Source organism: Equus przewalskii, chromosome 6 (assembly GCF_037783145.1).
Source record: "Equus przewalskii isolate Varuska chromosome 6, EquPr2, whole genome shotgun sequence".
NCBI lineage: Eukaryota > Metazoa > Chordata > Mammalia > Perissodactyla > Equidae > Equus > Equus przewalskii.
Window position 1 is genome coordinate 48521487 of NC_091836.1, and position 25333 is coordinate 48546819.

General features: G+C 47.6%; 3 protein-coding genes and 1 long non-coding RNA gene across 12 annotated transcripts in view; 2 read left to right on the plus strand and 2 right to left on the minus strand.

The window, feature by feature from the left end:
* Positions 1 to 25333, minus strand: part of LOC103545992 (zinc finger protein 709-like) — a 515885-nt gene that overhangs the window by 439492 nt on the left and 51060 nt on the right. The window lies entirely within an intron of this gene.
* LOC103564867 (zinc finger protein 709-like) overlaps positions 1 to 25333 on the minus strand; it is a 308739-nt gene that overhangs the window by 232341 nt on the left and 51065 nt on the right. The window contains exons 1-2 of one of the 4 annotated variants that reach the window (XM_070625442.1): positions 4841 to 4980; positions 4369 to 4470 (exon numbers count right to left, since the gene is read on the minus strand). The exons of 1 other annotated variant lie outside the window; for it this stretch is intronic. Coding sequence is in view for 1 of the 3 variants with exons in the window: in XM_070625444.1 (XP_070481545.1) it covers positions 4841 to 4843 (3 nt within the window). In the remaining 2 variants the exon portion in view is untranslated. Of the gene's footprint in view, positions 1 to 2041; positions 2172 to 4368; positions 4471 to 4840; positions 5031 to 25333 lie in introns of those variants that run through there. 2 more of the 4 variants (XM_070625444.1, XM_070625443.1) reach the window with 2 other exon arrangements.
* The window catches only part of LOC103544955 (zinc finger protein 709-like), a 381325-nt gene that overhangs the window by 197105 nt on the left and 158887 nt on the right, over positions 1 to 25333 (plus strand). The gene's annotated exons all lie outside the window — the stretch shown is intronic.
* Positions 7338 to 7920, plus strand: LOC139084138 (uncharacterized). Its single transcript, XR_011541487.1, has 3 exons — positions 7338 to 7474; positions 7574 to 7679; positions 7788 to 7920. It is a non-coding gene; the product is annotated as an uncharacterized lncRNA (long non-coding RNA).

Here is a 25333-nt window from a genome sequence, read left to right on the forward strand (position 1 = left end):
GAAACTTCCATCGAATGCCTTGTTGGGGAGCACAGCACTGGATCCTCTGAGAAGTGCCACGGTCACTATCAGGAGTGGCAGAACCCCAAGGTGGATGACGAGTGTCCTGCTATTGTAGACCTATTAGTGTACATACAAGTGTGACTCTGACTTCTATTTTGGGGATCTCTGAGTCAAGAGATTTCCAGAGTTCTTTTCCCACAAAGGGGCAAGACAACTGGTTGCTTTATAGAGTTCAAGTGCCTGGGCTTAAGTTGGGTTGAAACAATCCCTTTGCTCTGACAAACTCAGACTGTGGTGTTGTCACTATAACCCAGAGGGTTAGGGTCTTTGTTGCAATAGACCCTCTGTTGCAGCAGAAGAGTGACTTAGGGGCCCTGGGGAGCCCTCTGGAATCTTGCTTCCTACAGGCTGCACTTTGCTGTCCCTTCTTTCTCTCTGAAATATTTGCTCTTGAAGGAGTGACCATCGGATGGGCTCAGCTCAGTGACAGGGTATAATCATCCTCATAACCGCACACTCCCCCTAATGTCAAGGCGACTCCAGCCTCAGTCTCACCTTCACTCTCAACACACAAACACATGCCACCCAAGACACTGACAGAAGATCACATTAAGGAGGGCCTGATTCCCAGACTCCTGCTCTCAGAGGACAGGAATTCCCAAAACTGACAACCTGGAGTCCTCCACAGTTACAACCCAGGCTTGGTGGGGTCAACAGTGCAACACAGGGCAGCACAGCGCCCAGGAGGAGCTGCCCAGCAAGCAGCAGCCCACAGGGCAGGAGCCTCCAGGCTTTCTCATCAACCTGTCCAGGGAAGAAGTCCCAGGGGGAAAGGGAGGGAGAGGCTTAAGTGTTCAGTCGTCAAACCTCTTCGGTACCAAATCTTCCCACTCATTACAAGAACAAACTTGGGGGACAAAAATAGGCATTCGCATTGGTTGCTTTTATATAGAGAAACGCTAACAGGATGGTGAAGCAGTGAGCAAAACTGGTCATGTAGGGAGGCTCGAGTCAGAGCAGAAGAGTCGGGCAGGACGTGCAGGCAGGGAGTCTCCTTCAGCCAGTTTCCTGTCTTACAAAATTTTTATACCTTCCCTCACACTATTTATTTAAAATAAGGGGACACACGGACCGGCCCAGTGGTACAGTGGTTAAGTCCACGTGCTCTGATTCGGAGGCCTGGGGTTCACCAATTTGGATCCTGGTCGTGAACCTTCGCACCTCTTACCACGCCAGGCTGAGGTAGGCGTCCCACATATAAAATAGAGGAAGATGGGCACAGATCTCAGCTCAGGGCGCATCTTCCTCAAAAACATAAAATAAAATAAGGAGAGATTTAAATACGCCATATTTTCCTATGTTTGATCACCAGTTTTAAATAACTTTTAGTTTTAAGATTTCTACGTAGGAAACCATTCCAAGATTTAATCCTTTAAACACTAATGGACATAAAACTGTAAAACATAAAAAATTTACCAATTTCTTTCTAACAAAAAAGACAAGGGGCATTTTGGTTTCTGCCTCCACTATATTTACCCCGGGAATATTTTTAGGAAGGAGTAGCATATTATAATACCTTAGGGGTTTGCAGTGAAGCCCTGAGTAAACTAGGAATTCCAAAGATTTACACAAGCTTCGACCTGATTCCTCAGATCAATGAAAACAGAAATTCAACTGCCTTTTCCCTAGACCTATTAAAACAGAATTCAGGGGCTGGCCCGGCGGCATAGTGCTGAAGTTCACTTTGCTCTGCTTCGGTGCCCTGGGGTTCGCATGTTTGGATCCCAGGTGTGGACCTACCACTGCTCGTCAAGCCATGCTGTGGCAGCATCCCACATAAAATGGAGGAAGATGGGCACAGACGGTGGCTCAGGGACAATCTTCCTCTCTCACACACACACAAACAATAAGAAAATAAATGCAATTTATTTGTCTCACGAATGGTTCAGCCTTTTAAATGGCACAGTTCTCTAGGGACAAGGACACACAAAACTGACCTAAACATGGAAAACGCACCTGAGAACTGAAATACACCCACCTCACATCTTGAGGTTCTCTTGTCCAAATGAAAATAAATTGTTTGTTTCCACAAATATCTTGCCTTAGTCACAGCATATCTCTGAAATTACATTTTTAAACCTCAAGTGCAAACAGAGACTAGAATCAGAGGATTGTAATCTTCAACTGATCAAGGAATCCGAGGACAGAAACAGGAATATTCCAATCAGCTCATAGAAGCAGCCTGCTGGCCTGCAGTTCAGAAGGAAACCCACACTCAGAAAGGGACCATATTCCCGGACTTGAGGTGTAGACTCTCCCCATTGAGATAGAACCCATGGAGAGGGTCAGTCCCTGAAGAAGGAGGGTGGGGTCCCCTGAGCAGCCACAGGGATGGACTCTGCGATCCCCACACACCCTCCCTCTCCTGTGAGCATGGAGACACTGCCTCCCCCACACTCCCATTCTCACAAGTGAGGAAAGTCTCAGTCAGGTTCAGTTTAAGCTTCTGACCCCCAAGAACTCATAATTCATAAACCCTTTGTCCACAGGACAGAACACCTGACCTTCAGAGACACTCTGACTGTGCATAGTACACCCTCAGTGCACCTAAGTGTCGACGCAAAATTCAAACGATGTCTAAAATGTCCAGCCCAAAGGAACCACAACCAGAACCTCAGAAACGGTGTCACTCCCCACCCCATGAACACATGCACCCCCAGCTTTCCAGGGCTCTGCAGCTCCTCTCAGGAGAAAGGCTCCTTCCATGGGGTGTGAGCAGTAGGACACCTGCAGGGGGAGGCTCCCCAGGAAGAACAGCTGGGCCTTCAAGGCCTTCCCTCTGCAGGCTCAAGGGCCGTAGTTTGGGTCTTGGACTGGGGGACTCTGCTCCCCACTGGAGATGCTCTGGAACATCATTGTTATTTTAAATCACACAAACCCAGTGTTGGAATAATCCAGCAAAATCACTTAAACGCAGTCCTTTCACAGAAAATAAGCGAAAAAATAATACGGTATTTCTACCACTTCAACTAGAAAAGCACAAATGTCTATTCCTTTAAGAAAAAAGGTGAATTACTACTGTTACTGAGCAAGGGCTCGCCACCTGATGCGCACAGAAGCTGAGAGCACGGCACACCAGGCTTTGAAAGATGAAACAGTTGATGGTGCCATCGATTGGCCAGGAGACAGGAGGACAGGCTCTCAACTCTGTCTCCCTCATCCAGATCATGGGCTGAGGCTTAAGGGAGCAGGGAGGGCCGGCTGGGATGCAAAGACCTGGCAGGGTGAGGTCTGACTGGCAAATGAAAACTTTCTCTCCCGCACAGGCTCCTGGCTGGCCACCTCCTGTGACAAAGACCTTTAACACCTGGCTGTTAAGATGGGGTTAGTGAAGGGAGGTTACCAGGAAAAGCACAGTGAACAAGGGTCAAGCTGTCCTGCAGATTTAACTCATTGCCTTCTCCACTGATAAGAGTTTCTAGAGATCTAGAGTCATCCTGCCCTTCCTGGCACAGAGAGGGAGGCACCCTTACAAAGGGACGTTTCTCTTAGAATGTAAATTTCCCTTACAAAAGGGTAACTTCTACTAGGTTTTCAGAGCTTTGCCTGTGGCTGCTGTTTTCTAATAATCATCAGCTCAAAATAGGCCTTATGCCAAAGACACATGAATCGGGATGACAAGTCTGTTCCTGGTCCTGTGGGTGACATTATTTCCATGACAAGAAATCACACTTGAACTCTTGTGGTTTGCATGTCTCAGCCCTGGAATTTCCTTTGGAAGCACCCAAAAGTAAGGAACACACCTCAGAAACTAACGACAGACACTCAAGGGAAGAGTGAAACAAGTATTCTTAACAAATGGAACATAACGAAGGAGTATTATATTTTTTCTGAAATTCACCTCTTTGCTGCCTGTCTGCAACTATTTTATACTGTCTTCCAAGCTCTACCGATTAAATATATTTACCCTTCTTGAAAAACTGACAGTTAAATCAGTGAATAATTTTTTCTCGTTCACAAACCTGGGGGTGTGTGGCAATGCCAATGGGACAGATCACCCAGGACATTTTTCCAAGGGGAACCCCCAAGCAAAGGACTTGCCATAGGAAGTCTGGGCCCAGATGATAGTGGGGATTTCCTGCAGTGTAGTTCACAGGGTTTATTCTCTGCTTTCCTCTCATGTAAAATATCCACAGACAAATACAATCTTGAAAATAGAGCCATACAGGGCTCTGGGGGATAATGATAAACATTTAAAATATTGGGTGTGTTTGAAATGGGCCATGCAGGACAAAGTGTTGATAAGGATCCTGTGAATGAAAGAGAAGTCCCTTTGGGAGTGCGGGGAGGCATCTGAAAACTTACGGATTTACTGTCAGTCCCAGGAAGAGCCAGCCTGTGGGGAAAGGACTGTGGATTTCAGACGCTGCTCCCCAATTGGAAAATTCAGGAGAAAACGGGTGCCCCCTGGGGAGAAAACAAGCGCTGGGGACCTCACAGACCGCAGCCCCTCCGCGCACGGACCCCGGAGCTCGAGGCCCGACTGTTCTGCGAACCCTCCCGCGGGCCCCTCACCGTCTGGGACACGCGGGGCTGTGGGCGCACAGCGGCCCAGAGACGCTCCGGCCCAAGTCGCCGCGCGCAGGGGCCACAGGACGCCCGGGGCCCGGCTGCCGGCCCCGCCCCCACGCTGCGGCCGGAGGGGCCTGAGGGCCGAGCGGCGCCACCGCGGACTCGGGGCCGCAGACCGCGGAGGGGACCGCGGGAGGCCGGGCCGGATCCGCCGCTTCCCACCAGGCCCTCCTCCCGCGTCCTCCACCCGGGGCCGCACACTCACCATTCCTAGGGCTCCTGGGTCCCCCGAGTCCTTCCTACGACCCCCACGGCAAGTGCAGGTAAAACGCTGAAAGCAGCTGCGGCACAGCCACCAGGAAGCACTCAAGCGCTGGACACGGGATGCTGAACCTGGAACCAACGGGGACGTAAACGCGGGTGCCTTGCGTAGCCCCACCCACAGCGCCAGCGCTGCCCCCGATTGGGCAGTTCAGAGGACACAGCAAGAGGCAAGCCTTTTGTCTCGAGCTGGGTGGTCACAGGTGAGCACAGCAATCAGTTCCTAGCCTAAGGAAAGATGCTTAATCCTCAAGGGAATGCCAGCGTTGGGACAGGGAGGGAAGTTGCACCTTTATCTCAAGGGCTTTTACTCTTGCCAGAGGGAATGTCTAAAGCAGATATACAATGCATGCTCTATGGCCTCGGTCAGGCCCTTTTGGAAAGACAAGGTCAGGCCGAATTAGGTTTATACCAAATGGCTTCCTCATATTCTCCAATATATCCTATTGCTTGCCAGTTTTATTTGTCACCATTTTCATTTCTATATTGTTATGCAAATGTAGGATGCTCTCGAAAACTCTTCTCCCCACCCCCTCAGTTTTAATGAGGTATAATTGACTAATAAAAGTGTCCGTACTTAAAGACTACAACAGCATGATTTGATATACTTTTTTCTGTATTGTATAATGGAAATTAGCTGAGAATGGCTCTTAAACATTCTCACCACACACACTCACACACACACACACAAAAGCTAACTGAGGTAATGGATGTGTTAAGTTGGAAATTCTCATATGCTTGGATTTCAGAACTTTACTGATTTATTTACTTCAACAGCTTTCTCGAGATGTAATGCATATACTGCACAGTGCACCCCCTTAAAGTGTACAGCTCACCGGTTGTCAGTATATTCACAGATACGTGCGATAATCACAACAGTTTCTGAACATCTTCATCCCTTGAAAAAGAAACTCCATTGTCCTTTAGCTATCGCTCCCAATCTTTCCACCTTCCTCCTCCAGTCCTAGCCCTGACAACCACTCATCTCCTTTCCGTCCCTACTTCTCCCTATTCGGGTCTTACCTCTGAATGCAATTATGTAACATATGGTCTTTGCAATTGGCTTCACTTAGCCTAATTTTTCAAAGCATATCCATGTTGCTGCATGTATCAACACTTGCTTCATTCTCACGGCTGAATGATTCCAGTGTATGGCTACAACACACGTATCTATCTCTTCATCCTTTAAAGGCTACTCTGATTTGTTTTCACCTTTTAGCTTCTATGAATAAAGTTCCTAAAAACTGATGGGCAAGTTTGTATCTGAACATGTGTTTTCATTTTTCTTGGACATATGGCTAGGAGGGGAATTGAAGGGTCATATGGCAATCGTAGGTTTAAGTTTTGAGGAGCTCCCAGACCGTTTTCCGGACTGTCTGCACCACTTCATACTCATACCACCCATGTATGAGGGTTCCACGCTCTCCATGTAGCCTCCACAAGATTCGACATGCTCTCCTATTTTTATTCTAACCCTCCTAGTGGTTGGGAAGTGGTACCTCATTGGGACTTTGATTTGCGTTTCCTTGATGACTAATGATGTCCAGCATTTTTTCATATGCTCTTAGCCATCTGTCTACCTTCCTCAGAAAAATGTGTATGCAGATCCCTAGCCATTTATAAATTGAGTTATTTGACTATTGTTATGTTATAATCGGTCTTTATATATTTTCAATACATGGGCCTTCTCAGATATACTCCCTGTTCTGAAGTCTGCTCTGTGTGAAATGAATAGATACTTCAAATTCAGTCCAGTCTTTCAAAAATCTCTGTCGCACCCACGTCTCCAGTTGATGATTGCTTTGGCTCTTTAAAATGTGTTTTTTTCTTTCTTTTCCACATGCCATCTAATTTTTGGTTGAAACCCAGACATGATGTATGAAGAAACAGAATTTCAGGTAAACAGGCCTTTAGTGTGAGGCATTATGATTTCTTGAATAGGAGTCACACTATGTTTCGTGTTTGCTGCAGCTGGAGGGGTCAGGGGCTTCACGGTCTGCAGTGCCCTTGCACTTATCTCCCTGGTGTGTTGGGTTTCCCTAGAAACTCAATCTTAAGTAGAGTCTGTGCCTCACAGCTCTGTTTTCATCCAGTCATTGTATCCACATCATCTGTGCTGATATGGTGTCAGGGGTTTGAAAGGGAAATGTCCCCTCATGTGATGGTGAAACCTGCAATGTTTGCTGGTAGAGAATCTGGACTATGAAACTCTGAACAGGTTCTTAGCACTCATATTTCCTCCACTTCTGTCAGAGAGGAACCTGAAGTGACTGCAGGTGTCTATCTGGGCTTTGCCCAATCAGATAAGGCCTAGGGGAAAAGGGAGGGTGAGGCTTAACTTTTCCAAAGTCACGAGGAAAAGCGTCCCTGAGCTAACATCTGTGCCCATCCTTCTTGTATTTTCTATGTGGGATGCTGCCACAACACGGCTTGATGAGTGGTGTGGACGTCCACACCCGGGATCTGAACCTGTGAACCCCGGGCTGCTGAAGCAGAGTCTGTGAACTCAACCACTACACCATCAGGCCAGACCCCGTCTTAGGAAGGTTTTAACCTTCTCATTCATTATTTATTAAAAGTAAGGAGCAAAATGTTTATACTCCTTATTTTCCTATTGATCATTATTTTTAATTAAGTTTTGATATTTAAAAGTAATTTAATTTTAACTTGTCTACAGAGAAACCACTCCCAGATTTAATCCTTTAAACACTAATAACCCTCGTACACTGCTGGTGGGGGTGCAGGCTGTGCAGCCACTGAGGAAAGCAGTATGGACTTACCAGGTGAGCCAGCTGGTCCACTGCTGGGTGTTTATCCCGGGAACTTGAAAAGACAAATGCATCAAGATACCTGCACCCCATGTTCACTGCTGCATTATTCACGATGGCCAGGACTTGGAGGTGACCTAGATGCCCATCGAGGGACGAACAGATAAGGAAGATGTGCTGTGAGTACGCAGTGGAGTGCTGCTCTGCCAGGAGAAATGAAGCGACAACATGGATGGACCTTCAGGGTGAGCGTCAGAGGGGGAGGGTCAAGTGTCATATGATCTCACTCATAGGGAGAAGATGAAAACAACACACACACACATGGCAACAGAGATTGGATTGGTGGTTGTAGGGTGGAGGGGTGAAGTGAGTGATTAAGCACACGTGTGGTGATGGATTATAATTAGTCTTTGGGGGGTGAACATGATGTAATCCACGCAGAATGCAAAATATATTACGATGTACACAGAAAGAAATAAACTGAAATATATATGGAAAAATAAATTGGAAACAATTTTAAAAACACTAATAAAACCATAAACATTAGAAAACAATTAGAAAACACCCCCTTTTTTATTTTAACGATTGCCACCTAGGCTAACAACTGTTGCCAATTGTGTCTTTTTTCTGCTTTTTCTCCCCAAGTTCCCCCAGTACACAGTTGTATATTTTTAGTTGTGGGTCCATCTAGTTGTGGCATGTGGGACGCCGCCTCAGCATGGCATGATGAGCGGTGCCATGTCCTCACCCAGGATCCAAACCTGCGAAACCCTGGGCTGCCAAGGCAGAGCACGTGAACTCAACCACTCAGCCACGGGGCCAGCCCCACCAAACCCTTTCTAAGTAAAAGGACAAGGGCATTATCGTTTGTCCCTCCACTATATGTCACACTGCGGATATTTTCAGGAACGAGTAGCATATTATAACACATTGGGGTTTACAATTAGGCCCTGTGATAAACTAGGAATTCCAAATATTTACATAAGCTTTGACCTGTTTCCTCCTATCAATGAAAATAGAAATTCAAGGGCTTTTCCTTCACCTCCATTAAAGTAGGAATTCATCTGCCTGGGTTTACAGAGTTCACGGACCACCCTGCCTTCCAAGGACACTGGGCCTGGGCCCTACACGAAGGAATGTGTCTGGGCTCGGGGCCAAAGATGGCCACTTCGGCCCTGACTCTAAGGCACAAGTTACAAAGAATATGTCCTGCGCCATGTTCCTTGTCTGGGCTGGCCACCCTGACGGGCACCTGATGGGACTTTAGAAACATCCCATCCGTGGGAACAAGAAGAAATGACTCAAAGTATCCAAATGTCTGAAACCGGAGTCGGAACCCAGAGAAACCCAGGCAGAGAACGAGTGGGAGTCTTAGTGAGGAAAGGACACTTTGCCTCAGACCCGGACAGTTGGCATCCCACCCGCCGGACAAACTGTCGGGACTTCCCGGCTAACTGTCGTGTGGATGGTGTGAGTATCCGTTTGTTGTTCCCCTGTATCCCCGCTCCTCATCCCCTTTCCCTTTATCAATAAACTCTGATTGCTTAAACAACCAAGTAGCCTGGGTGCTGCCCGTCATTCCTTGCCCTTTGCGGCTGCAGGCAACACTAAGGAATAGTATAGACTGTTTTTTTTAAGGAAGCTTAGCCCTGAGCTAACTGCTGCCAATCCTCCTCTTTTTGCTGAGGAAGGCTGGCCCTGAGCGAACATCCGTGCCCATCTTCCTCTACTTTATACGTGGGATGCCTACCACAGCATGGCTTGACAAGCAGTGACATGTCCGCACCCAACATCAGAACCTGTGAACCCCGGGCTGCCGAAGCACAAGGTGCACACTTAACTGCTGTGCCACCAGGCCGGCCCTGGATTAGTATAGACTTTTTTGGGGGGAGTTCATAACAGTTTACAGCAAGGTGAGATTTCAGTTGTACATGATTTCTTGACTGTCACCACATAAGTGCTCCCTTTCGCCCCCAGTGCCCCCCTACCCCCCCGTTCCCCTGGTAACCACTGAACTGTTTTCTTTGTCTCAGTACTTGTTTATATTCCACATGTGAGTGAAATCATCTGGTGTTTGTCCTTCTCAGACTGCCTTATTTCGCTTAGCGTGACTCCCTCCAGGTCCTTCCATGTTCCTGCTGTAGACACTTTTAAATGTCTTTGAGGGACACAACACACAAAAACTGACCTAAAATTGGAACAAGCACCTGAAAACTTAAGTAAACCCATCTCACATCTGGAGGTTCTCGAGCCTCAACGGAACAAAAATTCTATTCTCCTCTTCAATTTTCTCACCTTACTCACATCATCTCTATCAACTGACATTTTAAAACCCTAGGTGTGAACGGAAACCAGAATCAAAGGGCTGCAATCTTCACCTTCTACAGGAATCCAAGGACAGAAACAAGAATAAATGAATCAGCTCACAGGAACTGCCTGTTTGCCTACAGTTCAGAAGGAAAACACACTCAGAAAGTGACTACATCCCAAATTGAGGGAAGAAACACTCCCAGTTGAGATGTAAGCCCTGTCACCTGCAGACTCGGGGCCCCAGACTCCAGAAGTGTCCACAGGGAGGCTGGGTCCTGCTGTGGCCAGTGCCAACCAGTCCCTCCTCCCCGTCTCCTCACCCCAGGGCAGCACACTCATCATTTCTGAGTCTCCTCCGTCTCCCTGAGTCCTTCTCGTGGCTCCTATGGCCAGTGCAGCTCACAGCAGGACGGACAGGGTGGCAGAGCCACCAGGGACCATTCAGGGCACGAGACAATCTACCCCAAGCAGGACAGGAACAAGAAAGGAGCTCCAAGAGGATGCACTGCATCACCCCACCCACCTGCCCCAGGGGCTCCCCTGATTGGACAGTCAGGAAGGACCCACCCTCTCATGGATGAGTGACAGTGCGGGGGAGGCTGCACGGCTCCAAGGAACCCGCCTAGGCTGCTGGCTGGAACCTGACTCACTGGCATATTTGCATTTACACACAACTTTTTCCTGCCTTGGGGCTGCCTCTACTCTCTTCACTCAGCTCTTTATGAACACATGGGCACAGGTGTGCACAGAGAATTCCTGGCTGAGTTTCCAAAGGGAGCAATAAGGCTACACCACGGGGGTGGCCCAGGCCAGGCCACACTGAAACAAGACGGTCTTATGGGCTTTAGGGCTCAAGGGCTTGGGGTAAGGCTTCAGGGCCAATCATGGAATTACGCCCCTTGTATAGAATCGGAGACATTTAAATAGGACTTCACCATTTGTCACAAAGAGCCAGGCTCCAGTTTAATCTTTGAATCTTGCTAGTGGAGCCCTCCACCCACGCCTTCCCCATCCCCACTCATTTGGTGCTTAAGATAAGGAATCCCAGAGGGCTTCGCTCTGGTGCGAAGCTGGAATCCCACAGCCCTACCCTGGGTACAGGGACTCTTCAGTCTTGTAACTCTGGGCCACTTGGACCAGTGTGAAATGACCCATCTCTTATCAACACAGTGATCAAGAGCTGGTTTTCAGAAAACTACAAAGCATGACGTCAGCCCATGTCCACAAGAAATCTTGACCTGAAATGACACCAGAAACCACCACTGTCCTCCCCATGGAACTAAAGGAGGGGGACACGACCAGGACTTGAAAGTCACACCCTCATCAGAGGTGAGGGGTCCATCGTGCAGGAAGACCTGCTGTTGAAACCCATCCACACCTTGCCCTAACTGCTTAGAACCTTGTCATGTTTCAAACCTACCATAAATGCTAAATGCCTCCAATGCACACCTGCCCCGGCAGCATTTCCACAGGCCAGCCTGTTCCCGGAACCTCTGAAATTTTCCCCAAATCCTGAATCGGTAATGCAGATCTGACAGCATGTGCCTCCTGTCTCCTTACAGATTGACTGAGGATAACCTGTTCTCTTTCCCCAAAGGCTGATGCGGGAATAAGTGGCTTTTTATGTGCATCGGTTGGGAGAACCACATCTTTGTCTGGTAACAGTCTAACCACAGGGTGTGACACACGGTCATTAAAGTCAGCTGTACATTTTACACTAGGAGGAAATTTATTTTAGATCAGTTTTTACCCAAGTCCCTAGAGACCTCGAAAATGTTAAGCACTATGCCTAAGGCAATTGATTCCTATTTTCACTGTCATAAGGAAAACAATAAATCCTCATGTAAATGTGGGATGCATCTAGAAACTCTTCCACTGCCCCCAGCTTTACCGAGATACAAATGACTAATAAAATTGTCTATAGTTAAAGATAAAATCATGATGACTTGATATACAATTTGTAGACCTGAAATTCACTAAGTCAGAGGCTTAAGTGTTCTCAACACACACACACGTAGGTACCCACAGTTGGCAATGATGGATCATATGGTAATTTTAGGTTGTATATTTGAGGAAATCCCAGACCAGACCTTTTCCCACATTAACTACACCATGTTGTATTCTTACCACCCGTGTATGAAAGTTCACATTTCTAAATATATCCCCAAGAAAACTTGTTATCATCTTCCTTCTGGATTGTGGCTATCCTAGTGGTTGTGAAGCCTCATCTAACTGGGGTTCTCATTTGCATTTCCTTGATGACTAACAATGTCCAGCATATTTTCATATGCTCTTGACCACCTCTCCATCTTCTTTGGAAAAGGACATACTGAGATCCTTTGACACATTTAAATAGAGTTATTTGACTTTTTAAAACTAAGTTGCAAGAGGTATTTAGATGTTTTTCGTACCAGTGCCTTATGAGATACATGGTTTCCAACATTTTCTTCCATTCTGTGGGTTTTGTTTTCACTGTTGCCTTAAAACTTTTACTTTAAATTGTGGTGATATACAGATATCATGAAACATACATTTCCACCATTTTGGAAGTGTATAGATCAGTTGTAGCACATGTCAGAATTTGCTGGATGGCAGTGCATAACTAGGCAATGCCTCTTACATTATGTAACTGCGCCCCTAACTTTCACAAGCAAGACGTCCCACCGGTTGATGCCCCTGAATTTACATCACTGAGTCCGCAAGGACCTACCAGGAGGCACTGAGGACTTCCGAGTCGCTTCCTTTCACAGGGCCATACCTCCCTGGTTAGGAGGAAAGGTAAATGAGAATATGATCAGAAAACCTCTCCTCAGCTCTTGAAGACATTGCAAACCCATTGCTAAGACAAGAGCTGCCCAACAAAGATCCTTAGACTCTCTGGCCACCGTTGGCCTTGGCACCAGGACAGCCCTTGATTCTCTCTTAGCTGAGCAGGGAGGCGTCTGTGCTGTGGCCGCCCCCACCTGCTGCTCCTGAATGAACACTTCTGGGGAAGGTGAAACTCAATAACACAGGATCACTGAGCAAGCAAATAGCTTTATTAGAAGGTGACTCCTTCCATGGGGTCTTTCTTTGACTTACTGATTGTGATTGGTTGGGTCTTGGGGACCATGGCTCCAAAGTGCACCGCCGATGTTCAGAGCTCCCCTGCCTACTGGAATCAGCATGAACTCCCCGGCGCACTGTGTTATCTCTGATGCGTCAAGTGCGTATTTGCAGCTGCTAACCACTGAGCGGTGCTCTCCCTGCACTGGAACCTCAGAAAAGAACAGAGATGACCACCCTACAGATTGTGAACCTGCAGCCTTTCAGAGGGTAAAGGCTGTAAACCTGCGGGTCACAGGGGTTAAGCAAAAACACATAACCTCTGGCTATGACCCAAGGGAAGAGTAAGACCTGAGAGAATGTCACAGCAGTAGCTGAGAGGGGCACGAGTGCCTTAAATTTGATCACATCTCTGTTAAGCTGCGAGTCTCATCAATGAGGGGAAATTGTAGAAAGGAAAACCACGAGCCCACGATGGAGTCATCTTGCTACTCCCACATCACCCAACCAGGGCCAAATCCCTCACCTAACTGAAGCTTCAGCCTTTCCCAGGAATCTAATAAGACCCTCCTATCCCAAAAAGAAGGTAACCTGGCCTAAAATATTCCGATTTTATGTTTACGACTTCATTTTCTTGCCTTTACATGGTTTCCCTTTTCTGTACCACGTCGAGCTCCTCTCTCTTGCTGGATGGGATGCTGCTCACCTCACGAAATGCTCAATAAAGCCAATGAGACCTTTAAAATTTACTGTCAACTTCTGTTATTCAAGAGTATGAAAAATAAAATGGTTCATACACTCTGTTTTTCATGGATTGTTTCTTTTGAGTATCAAGTTTCAAAAATTCAGCCTGAGATCTCAAAGTGTGTCTGAAGGCTGACATCCAGCATGTCTTCTGGGACTGGCATCTCATTTCCCCATGCCCATGTACACAAGAATGGAATTCATTTCTTCTAAGTCTTTTCAGTATTTATGCAAAAGAATCAACTACAGTAACTATTTTCTCTCCCCTTTGACGTGCAAAAGTCAAGTGGCTTACATGGTGAAATGTGCTTTGCTTTCTTGTTCATGTCTAATACATCCAGCACCTAGGTCATGTCAATGTGGTGTGCCACCAGCACACGTGATGGAGAACACCACAGAGCTGCTGCTGCTGTCCCTAACCAGGCCGTCCCTGATCAAAGAGGGGACCCAGTGCTCAGCAGGGTCAAACTCCAGGCAATCTGGCTAGAAGATGCCAACAGTCTGCCTCATCTTCACAGTTTTACAGGCTTTTTGCTCAGTGCCAATGGTCGAGCTGCCTGGTCACAACCACATCAACTCGTTATTCGAGGCAACCCTTTGGAAGTAAGACTGTGTGATAATCTTTCCCACAGTTCCTCAAATACAAAAGAAGGTCACACGGGTCTCTGCACCAACTGAACATCAAACCACGGAGCCTCAGCTCAATCCTCTGGCTGAGAAGTTAGTTACTGTTTCTGAGACACACACACACCGCACTTGAAATCAGAAGCAGAGAAAACAAACAGGGCTCGGGGGGGCGGCTTTGGAGCCTCAACACAATGAGGTGCCCCCATGCTCCCACGGGAGGATGAGGATGGCTTATTTGAATAATTCTCTGGACAGACATGGTAATGAGACCCACTATGCTACAGACTGATAAGACTGTAATAGTATTCTGAAAAATTATATTGCTATACTATACACGATAGAAATGACTATATATGTTAGTTATATGAAATATATTCTACTTATATATAATACTGATTACGTATAACAATATACTATATGCCACCTATACTATATACAGATAATGTACTGAATATACCATTTGTGGAAATACATACATACTGTATTCTACATTCTCCCTATATATACACACATACACACACAGATACACACTATATGCAGCCTTAGAAAAGTTTATATGATACTACATTATACTACAGTATACAGATACTTCTTTTAATATAGATGAAAAAAGCCTACCAAAACACTAATACACTGATTCCAGCAATATATCACAGGACCTAAAACCACGACCATGTGGAATTTAACCCAGGAAAGAAATGGTTTTGCCTCTGAAAATGAATTAACATAAGAAACCATTAATGGAATCAATGTCAAGAACGAGAGGATCATATCAACAGATACAAACAAGCATGAGACCAAGTTCAACAGCCCTTCAAGGAAAACACTCAGGAAACTAGGAGAACCTCCCTCAGTCAACTCCCTCACCCTGAAATAAAGCATCAGTGAAGAACCCACAGCTGACGTCACTCTTGATGGTGAAGGACTGCGGGCTTTCTCTCTCAGATCAGAGAGAAGACACAGATGTCTGCTCTCACCAGCTCCACCCACCGTGGTGAGAAAGGTGCCACCAGAGCAATTAGGCAAGAATATGACTAAAAAACCACAACATATGTCAAAGACATAGCCCTGCAGACAGACAGACAAAGTCAACAAAGGCTTTCTCACTGGACACACACATGCACACACCCACACGAGACACACAAAGTCACCAACCCTCAGAGATAATGGCCCACACACCCACAGCCCAGGCCCTGAAGAGGGAGAGTCAGGGCCCACGATGGCTGCAGTGATCACCGTGTCCCAGCCCCTCATGCTGCTATGATCACTTCCAGAAACACGACCCTCACCATGTGTCCCTTCCTCACTTTGCTTTCCCATTGGAAGCTCAGTGTGCACAACAAAGGTCCGTGCATCGTTGCCCAGCTGCCATGCCCTTCACTTCAGTCTCTGTGATCTGGGATCTGTCAGTGCCTGAGGTCTCACCTGCGTGCAGACCTCTTGTGGGTCAATCCCATGAGCCATCCACACCAAGGCCTTTATGACTGGCCCACCCTGGAACATTCCATGATGGAGAGGTGGACACCTCTGGACCTCAGACCCCAGGTCACCCAGCCACAGACATCACCTGAGGGACCCAGAAAATTACTGCAAGTTGTTGCAAGAGCATGCAGGTATGTGGCTGGGCTCTTTTTTGCCTCTTCCCTTCAAGAAGCTGTGGGTGAGGCCTCTGACAAAGAGGGGATGTCCTGTATACCTGTGCAATTCGGAAAGCAGAAATCCCCACAATTTCCCACCTCTTCCGTTGGCATGGTGGCAGTTGCATTCTGGGACCAACATGAAGAGAGAGGACCCCTGACTGTGGAAGGTCTGGCTGAGATCACCATTTCCCACAGGCCTCAGGGCTCCAACTCTGCAGGGTGAGTCCTGTTAGAGAAAAAGTAAGCACTGGCCTTGGTGGGTGGGCTCCAAACTCACTCTGGAGGCGGGTTCTGAGGTGAGCCGGTGGGGTCAGCACATGAGCTACTGAAACCGCAGGGTGGAATGTGCCAGAGATCTCATGAGAGTGATTTAGGTACAGTCGGGCACCTGGGGAACTCCCAGAGCTAGGACAAGGCAAGACAAATCTTTGACAATATTGGTGTCATCAAGACTATTGCGAAACTGTGCTTGTTGGTGCAGAGGTGATGTGTATGTGACAGTGGGGAGTACTGTGTTCCGGGGGCCTGTGCCTCAGGACATGGACTCTGGGTGCTGCCACTGCCTCACCTCACAGTCAATGTAGAATTACAAATGTGAAAATAAATATGGGAAATCTCATTTACAATGGAGCCAGGAAGGGGCCAGCCTGGTGGTGTAGCCGTTAAGTTCACAACTCCACTTTGGAGGCCCGGGGTTCACCGGTTCAGATCCTGGCTGCAGACCTATGCAATGCTTGGCAAGCTATGCTGTGGCACACGTCCCACATATAAAGTAGAGGGAGATGGGTATGGATGTTAGCTCAGGGCCAGCCTTCCTCAGCAAAAAGAGGAAGACTGGAGTGGATGTCAGCTTAGGGCTAATTTCCCTCAAAAAGAAATATAAATAAAAAAATGGAGTCAGGAGACCTGAAGGGTTAACACCCACCCATTAGTACTTGCCATACATTGCAGACCCCAAAGAAGTGTCCCTCCCATTCCCCAACAGGAAACCCCTTACTTTACAGACCTCAGAAAGAGGGACAAAGAATTTCTCCTTGCCCAGCAACAGCCCAGCCAATGAGAAGCCACCACACTCAGCCACTGTCAGTACCCTGATCTCTCCTCCTCCTTCAAGGGACTTCTGTTGGGAACAGCCCCTCCCAGCTCCCTCCTGTCCTCTATGAAACCAAGCTCCTTTGTTCTCTTCTCCCTCCCCGCCTATGGCTCATCGTAATTTGCAGGTCCTGAATTCTATTTCCTCTGCTACTACCAAGTAAACACATTTCCCTGGTAAAACCACTGACTTTTTCAATTTTAAGGTCAACACAACAGAAAACTTCCAGAGTGGGACACATGTTGCATCAAAACATGTTTCCCAGCAAGGAGACAACAATTGGGCTTCAAGTGGGAAACGTAATAGCTGGAAACAGTCTCAAGACCTGCTCTGGGATACATGATGTCGATGCCCAAGGGTCCAACGAGGATGCGCCCAGGCAGATCCCACATGGAGATGTGTCAGGTGCAGTTTTACGTTTCAGGTCACCGCATTCCTAGGATATGACCCAGGAAACCTGCTGTCAACTCAAAGATGGAGGCCGGGAGCCCCATCACTTTCTCATCAGTTATGTGAATGACACAAGGGCAGGTGTAGCCCTAGAGGGGTTTTCTAATTCAGACTGGGTACCAGGTACAGTCCACAGTGGCCTATGTCCTTCTTCCCAGTCCTTCCACTCCTTCCGAAGAAGGAACCCAAGGGGGTGGAAGGAAGTGTTGCACACGTAGCAAAGTTCAGGAGAGTTTCACGTTCTCCTAGCATGTGAACATCTCTGTTGTTTTCTATTAATTGTTCTCAGTATATTCACATACAGAGAGCAGTGGTGAGTTTTCCTGAATGTACACTTACACCACCATCAGGATGGAGGACACTCCTTCACCCCAGAGGAACAGGCTCATGCTGCCCATTGTACTGAACCCTCTCATCCTTAAAAATTTATCTGTGTCAGACTCCTATGCATTTCCCTCGTCCAGAATGTCACACAAGTGGAACACCCTTTTGCCTTATGAGTCCTGTTTGGAAACTGATGCCGTATTTGTAAAATTGCATTAACTATACAAAATTTGTGGTATTCTGTGAGTTGGAAACTTTTGACATTGCCCAGGAGAGGGCACACATTATGCCTTCAAACAAAGAGATTCCACTGTTATGAGGTATGCGAATTTGAGTGAGACCTGGGGCCTAACTTCCTTCATTTGCATCATGGGGGGAGGATGGGGGCAGGGAATCAAATGAGATACCAATAATTATCAAATCACATAATCTCTACACTGCTAAGAAAACACAAATTACTACAAACAAAAGGGAACAAGCTTGCATTTCCATTGTTGTTTGATGAAACAAAAGCTGCCACATTTTACCCCGCCTTCCATAACATCTCCTGGAAATGTGAACATGGCTGAGTGGAGTGGAGGCGGAGGGGGCGGCAGAGATTCCACATCCTCTCTGACACTCCACCCTCCCAGCACCTGATGTGGTCACCAGCCAGAAACTCTCTGAATTCTGTCTGTAAGGGTTCCAATGGAGGCTGCATTACATGGGCACTATTTATTAAATCATTGCCCATTGGTGATTAACTCAGTCTCCAGCCCCTCTCTTCTCCACAGAGGTTGGGCGCTGGGGCTGAAAGTTCCAACTGTAACTGGGGCTGTAACTCAAGGCTTGGTGTTTCTGGCGTCCAACCTCCAATCTGAAGCCATCTAGGAGCTGGCCAACAGTTGTCTCATTACAACAAGGGACACTCTATCACCCTTCTCACTCAAGAAATCCAAGGGCATCAAGAGGTTTTCACTAGGAACTGAGGACAAACACCAAACATCTCCCTTACAATACCACAGAAGGTCAGGCCCAGGGACACAGGCTCACTAGAGAATGAGAGCCTAACATCAGACTAGGAATGCTTCCCCTCTGCCCACACCGACCTCCACATCTACTGGACTCTCGTTTAATCATAGTGGACCACACTCAAAGAACTGGATGCTGTCTGGTAACATCAAGAAGACAAGGACGTCCCCTCCCAACACTCCGAGTCAAGCTGTACTGGAATTCTCAGTTAAGACAATTAGACACAAAAAGGAAATAAAAGGGACAAACATTAGGAAGCAGGAAATAAAGCTGTTCTTGTGGCACAAGATTGTCCCCAGCAAGCAGGAGACCACAGCGCATGCCGCCACCAGGCAGCAGAGGAGGGGAGCAAAGTCAGACCCAGAGAACACAGACCCAGGGGTGGGGTCAGGTCTGCACATGTGGCTCAGGGCGCCAACTATTATGGTCACCTGCAGAGGGATGGTTCCCTTGTAGAGACGCAGGCCAGGGTGGCACACACACAGAGGGTAGTACAAGCCTTAGGACTCACATCATAGAGGTCTGAGGGGAGGGCAGGGCCAGCCTCTCCAGCAGCTCTCACAGGGCTCAGAAAGTAAGGAGTGGAGCCTGGCCTGGGGGTTCACTGGGCCTGGGGGTGGGGCTGGGGCAAGAGCTCTGCACACAGGCAGGGGCTGGGGTGGTGGGACTCTCCTGCCTGCTCTAGAGGAGAGAGCACCAAGGCTTCCTCCTCAGCTTGTCCAGGTGGGGGCACAAGGGGAAGAGGGTGGGTGGGGCTTAAGCTGTGAGCAGTCACCAAAAATCTGGAGTCTGACTGCTCACTACAAGGACAAATGTGGCTAAGAAAAATATGCATTCTCGAAGGGTTTATATAAAGAAACACTAACAAGGGCTCAGAAATGATCAAAACTGTGTATTTGGGGTGACCGGAGTAACAGGGCTGGAGGGGACCAGGATAGGTTGTATCTTTGCTATCTTACAGATTTATTTCAAATAAACAAATTTATATCCTTTAATTTTAACTCTTGTACATAGGACGCTATTCTAACATTTAATTCCTTTAAAGACTAACTTTGAGAAAAGTGTAAACCATACAAAATTAAATTTTGAAATCTCTAACTACAAGGACCTGTGGCATCCTACTTTGTCCTTCCTCTATAGCTCACACTGGGCTATTTTCAAGAATAACAGCCTATTATAAGGCAGTCAAGGTTTGAGTTTGAAGCCTTAACTGTATTAGATTTTCAAAGATTTACATAAGCTTTCAGAAGTTTTCCTCACATCGATTAAAACAGAATTTCAATTGCTTTAGCCTTTTAAATTTCTGTGTTCTCTAGAGACACCCACATAAGAAAAACCAACCTGAAAATGAAAAAATTTTCTTGCTTTCCTCACATCAAATTCTTCAATCAACTTACACTCTCAGGGCCCAAGTGCTAAGGGAAACGAGAGCCAGAGGGCTGCACTAGTCCATCGATAAAGGAATCCAAAGGGAAGAAACATAAACACTGGAACCAGCTCAGATGAGCAGCCTGCTTCCCACAGGACAGAAGGAAAGCCAGTCAGAGGTCCCACATTCCTGACTCTCCTGGTGGAGACAGAACCCCGGAGGGGGTCAGTCCCTGGAGAAGGAGAGGAGGGCACCTGAGCAGCCACAGGAAGGAGCTCTGGGAGCCCCACACACCCTCCTCTCCCCAGGGAACAGTGCACATGCTCCCTCTCTCAGGCTCCATTCTCACAGTGAGGAAAACAGCTGGATTCAGTTTAAGGTTCTGACCCAAATGGACCCCCAGATTAATGGGCCCTAATCCAGGACACAGAGCTCCTGACTCTCACACTTTCTCAGTGTAAACAAATTACTCTGAGTGCAACTACACTGTGCATGCAAAACTCCAATTATGTCTAGAAACAAGCCCAAGGGAACCACAGCTACAACCTCAGAAAGGGCATCACTCCCCACCCCATGAGCACGTGCACACCCAGCTTTCCAGGGCTCTGCAGCTCGTCTCAGGAGAAAGGCTCCTTCCATGGGGGTGTGAGCAGTAGGACACCTGCAGGGGGAGGTTCCCCAGGAAGGACAGCTGGGCCTTCAAGGCCTTCCCTCTGCAGGCTGAAGGGCGCCTTAGCTTAGGCTCACTGACCTCAAGCCTCTGTCCCCACTGGAGTTTTTTGGGACCATCACTGATATTTTAAATGACACAAACCCAGTGTTTGAACCATCCAGCGAATACACTCAAACAAGTCTTTATGCGGAAACGAGGGAAGAAAATGGTATATCAATTTGCTAAATCAACAAGAAACCCCTCAAGAAAGTAATGCATTCTGGAAAAACAATGACATTATCATATTATTTCCCAGACAGGAAATATTTTTATAAACTATGAATCCTACCTGAACACTTCAGGTCCGGAAGTCTAAGTTGTGGAAATCCATTTTATCTCACCCAAAATAAGAGAACACACCTCAGAATATTACGACCCACGACGGGAGGAAAAAAGTAAACAAGAATTGAGTACAGGCCACGTAAAACTGAAATATTTTGTGTTTCCTGAAATTCACCTGTTTCGTGTCTCTTTGGAAATCTTTTACATTGTGTTTCCTGTTGATTAAATATATTTTTGCTCAATGAAAAACTGAGACTAAAATAAAGTGAATAAACCTGTCCAAAGGTGACTAACGCAGGTGGGGACAGTGCTGACAGGACAGATCATCCCGGGTAGTTTCTGAAGAGGAACCTGCCCCCAGAGGACTGCCCACAGGATGTCTGCGCCCAGGAAGATCCTGGGGAGATGCACGAGGATTTCATGCAACGTAGTTCCAGGCGATGAGAGGCTGCTTTTCACTCACGGAAAATATCAACACAAACAAATCTTTCTGAAACAGGAATCCACGGACTGTGAGAAAACGATAAGCAATTAAAATATTCAATCTGTTTCAATTCCAGCAAGGACAAATACTTGATGATAATGCTGTGAATCGAAGGCAGGAAGTTGGCATTTGGGAATTCGGCGAGACACTGGAAATTCAGGCATTTGTTCCCAGCCCTGGGAAGACCTGGACGCGCGGGACAGGGTCAGGGATTTGAGACTCTGCTCCTCAAATGTACGGAAAATTGAGAAGGAAACGGGTCCCCTCTGGAGAAAGGAGGCCCTGGGGACCTCCTGGGACACGCGGGGCTGCGGGCGCACAGCGGCCCAGAGACGCTCCGGCCCCAGTCGCCGCGCGCAGGGACCACAGGACGCCCGGGGCCCGGCTGCCGGCCCCGCCCCCACGCTGCGGCCGGAGGGGCCTGAGGGCCGAGCGGCGCCACCGCGGACTCGGGGCCTCAGACCCCGGAGGGGACCGCGGGAGGCCGGGCCCGCCCCGCCGCTTCCCACCAGCCCCGCGGCTTCCTACCAGCCCCGCCTCCCGCGTCCTCATCCCGGGGCGGCACACTCAGCATTTCTAGGGCTCCTGGGTCCCCCGAGTCCTTCCTAGGACACTGCGGTCGCTACAGGTCACAACTCGAGACAACAGGCGTCGAGACAAGCGCAGACTCTAATGGCGGGAGACCGGGCCCCCAGCGCGGCCGCAACAGCACCAAACAGCCGGAGGTCGCAGAGCTTCGCCCCACCCACCTGCCCCTGCGCCGCCTCTGATTGGACAGTTCAAATGACTCGCCCTCTTGAGTCTGAGTGACAGCCCCTGAGTTTAGGTGTCTGAGCACAATGCCAGATCTGTCTATCAGTCCTCTGCAGGGATATTTGCATGGAAAGGTAGTGCTGGGACGGGACTCCTGGGACTGTGATGCTTCTTTACAAACACACAACTGAAGGTCCCCTCACTATATGCAATGATTAGTCTCTCTCCATTTTGATGTTTGTTGACAACTGCAGTCTGACATAGTTTTGCCAAATAGGTACACAGACAGACACGGTGACCAGGGAACTAGGCCAAGAAAGGGGTACAGAGGATCTGACCGAAACTAACGTTGTCTGTGGAGTATCTGCAGATGGAAAGTTACAGGAAGAGCCTGAACACAGAAGCTTCCCACAAGCAGCCTGGCCGAAGCCAGTTGTATTCGCCTGGATCTGCTCTGAAGTGAACTTTCCCCATTATCAACTCTAATATTTTAAATTCTCTTCCTGTGAGAGGGACCAGGGAGACATTTCTGGATCATACTATGTATGTAGTAGCTCGTGTCCCTTCTACCAATGAGACTTGAAGGAACGTGACGGTTAGGCAATAAACCCTGCTCTCCTGAGTCTTCCTTAACTGAATATTCATGAACTGTACTATGACCTCAAGAAAAGGACCCCTTGACCTCAAATTCTTGTTTGGGCAGACTCTGCTTTGGCAGAGAGCCCTGGTGTTCTCCATTGGTTTTGCAAGAAATAAATCTTTCTTCACCTACTTCTGCTTTGCTTGTGTTTTCAGCTCTGCTCTGACCAAGAGGCGAACCCATTGAGTTCAGTTACAACACCAAGGATGCAGTAGGTGGGCATCCTTCCAATGCTTCAGTCAGATTCAGAATAACTGCATTGGGAGAAAAACAACATCAACATCATTTTAGCAGAAAACCAACTTCTGGTTGTTCAGAATGGTTAAGTTTAGAAAATGTTTCTGACATTAAAATATTTGTATCCTGTAAAAAAGGTAAGCAGAGACTCTTTCTTATCATTGGTTAAATCACTCTCTGTGGCCATGACCCATCTGATCCTTGTGGTTACACTATTTAATCGAAGTATAATGAGACATCAGAAAACTTGGTTTCATCATAATGGTCATTCCATTATAATACTAGAGAGTAATGTTCATTCCAACAGTGTTGGGGACACTCTGACAGGCATACTTTCCATTTATCCTGCACAGATACCATATCTGCTCATATCCTGTCCCAATTCCCTGAGGAAGTGCTCACCTTTGATGTCATCTGAGACAAACAGCCCTCTCAAGTCCACCCAAAGTGTAACCATAACTCCACCACACCCAGGGACAGAGAAGCATTCCTGGAAGAATGCTGAGGGGCCGGGCCTAAGAACCACAGTGATCTCAATGAAGAGAGAAAAGAAGGGCCCAGTTTGCCACCAGTGTTTACCATACAGGGAGGAACACAGCTGGGCAGTAGCATCATTGATCAGTCACGCATCCAACGTGGGAAGACAAGTTCTGAGGGTGTTCAGCATCAAGCACTGAGAGATGCAGAAGATATTTCCATTTCATTTTCTGTTATTCATCTCCCCTTTATGAACTATCTGGAAAAGGATAGTCTAGAAGGAGGTTTCCAGGAAATCATTCTGACTTCCTAACTCAGGAATGTCTCTGTTTTTTGTTTTAACTGCCAACTCCTCATCTCCACCTCCAACAAAGGACACACCATCCTAAGAATGTGCATTCACCTGGGAAGATGCATGAGTCTGGCTCCGATCTCACACTGTCAGAAACATGGTGCCAAGGAAACTACATTTCATCACTGCCCTCCCCACGCTACTTTCATCGCAGTGTGGGAATTGCACAGCTCCAGTAGTGGCCCCATCTGTGCGGAAACACAGGATGTGCTTCCCGCACTCATGAATTGATAAACTGTTCTGCTTCTCACAGGTAACATTAAGGACAGCCTGGCTCTGTCTTGAGGTCACCTCATGGTGCTCTCAAAGGTCCTTTACTCACTGTGCTCAGCACAAGAGATGTGATATCTGAAGGTTGTGTTTGGTAATTGCACTTCTTCCTGTTAGTATCCATTGTGGCAAACATGAGGGCCAAACAATACTTAGAGTGCTGGTGCCTCCACCGGCACTGAGGGAAGCCCATGACCACAAGGTGGACTTTTTCTTTTTTTTATAGATTTTATTTTTCTCCTTTTTCTCCCCAAAGTCCCCTGATACATAGTTGTATATTCTTCGTTGTGGGTCATTCTAGTTGTGGCATGCGGGACGCTGCCTCAGCGAGGTTTGATGAGTAGTGCCATGTCTGCGCCCAGGATTCAAACCAACAGAACACTGGGCTGACTGCAGCGTAGCGCGCGAACTTAACCATTCAACTACGGAGCCAGCCCCAATGTGGTCTTCTAAGCCAAACAAAGAGCTCCACTGAAGAAGCACAGGGAGTTATTTGTAGGTGTGGAGAGAGATTTTCCCCATGACCTTGAAAAATGGCCCCAGTTGAATCAGTTACCCAAGATTCAAATAGCTGCTCTGTTGCAGGAGGTCACTAAGAGGATGTGACCACTGGTTGACACTCCAGATGGACTCAGTAAGTCAGAGGCTTCTTACTCCCCTGTCCTTGGAATGTACACTCCTCCCAATGTTCCTGAGACATTTCAATGACGCAGCCTGGAGAGAAGAATGTGCTGTTGAGACCATCTGGACGGTAGACGTTTGAGCCCTGTCAAAGCCTCTACAGAAACTTTTACGATTCTGGTGGGCAGGTGCAGACATCTACTCATTTTGCCTCGCCTAACACAAGCT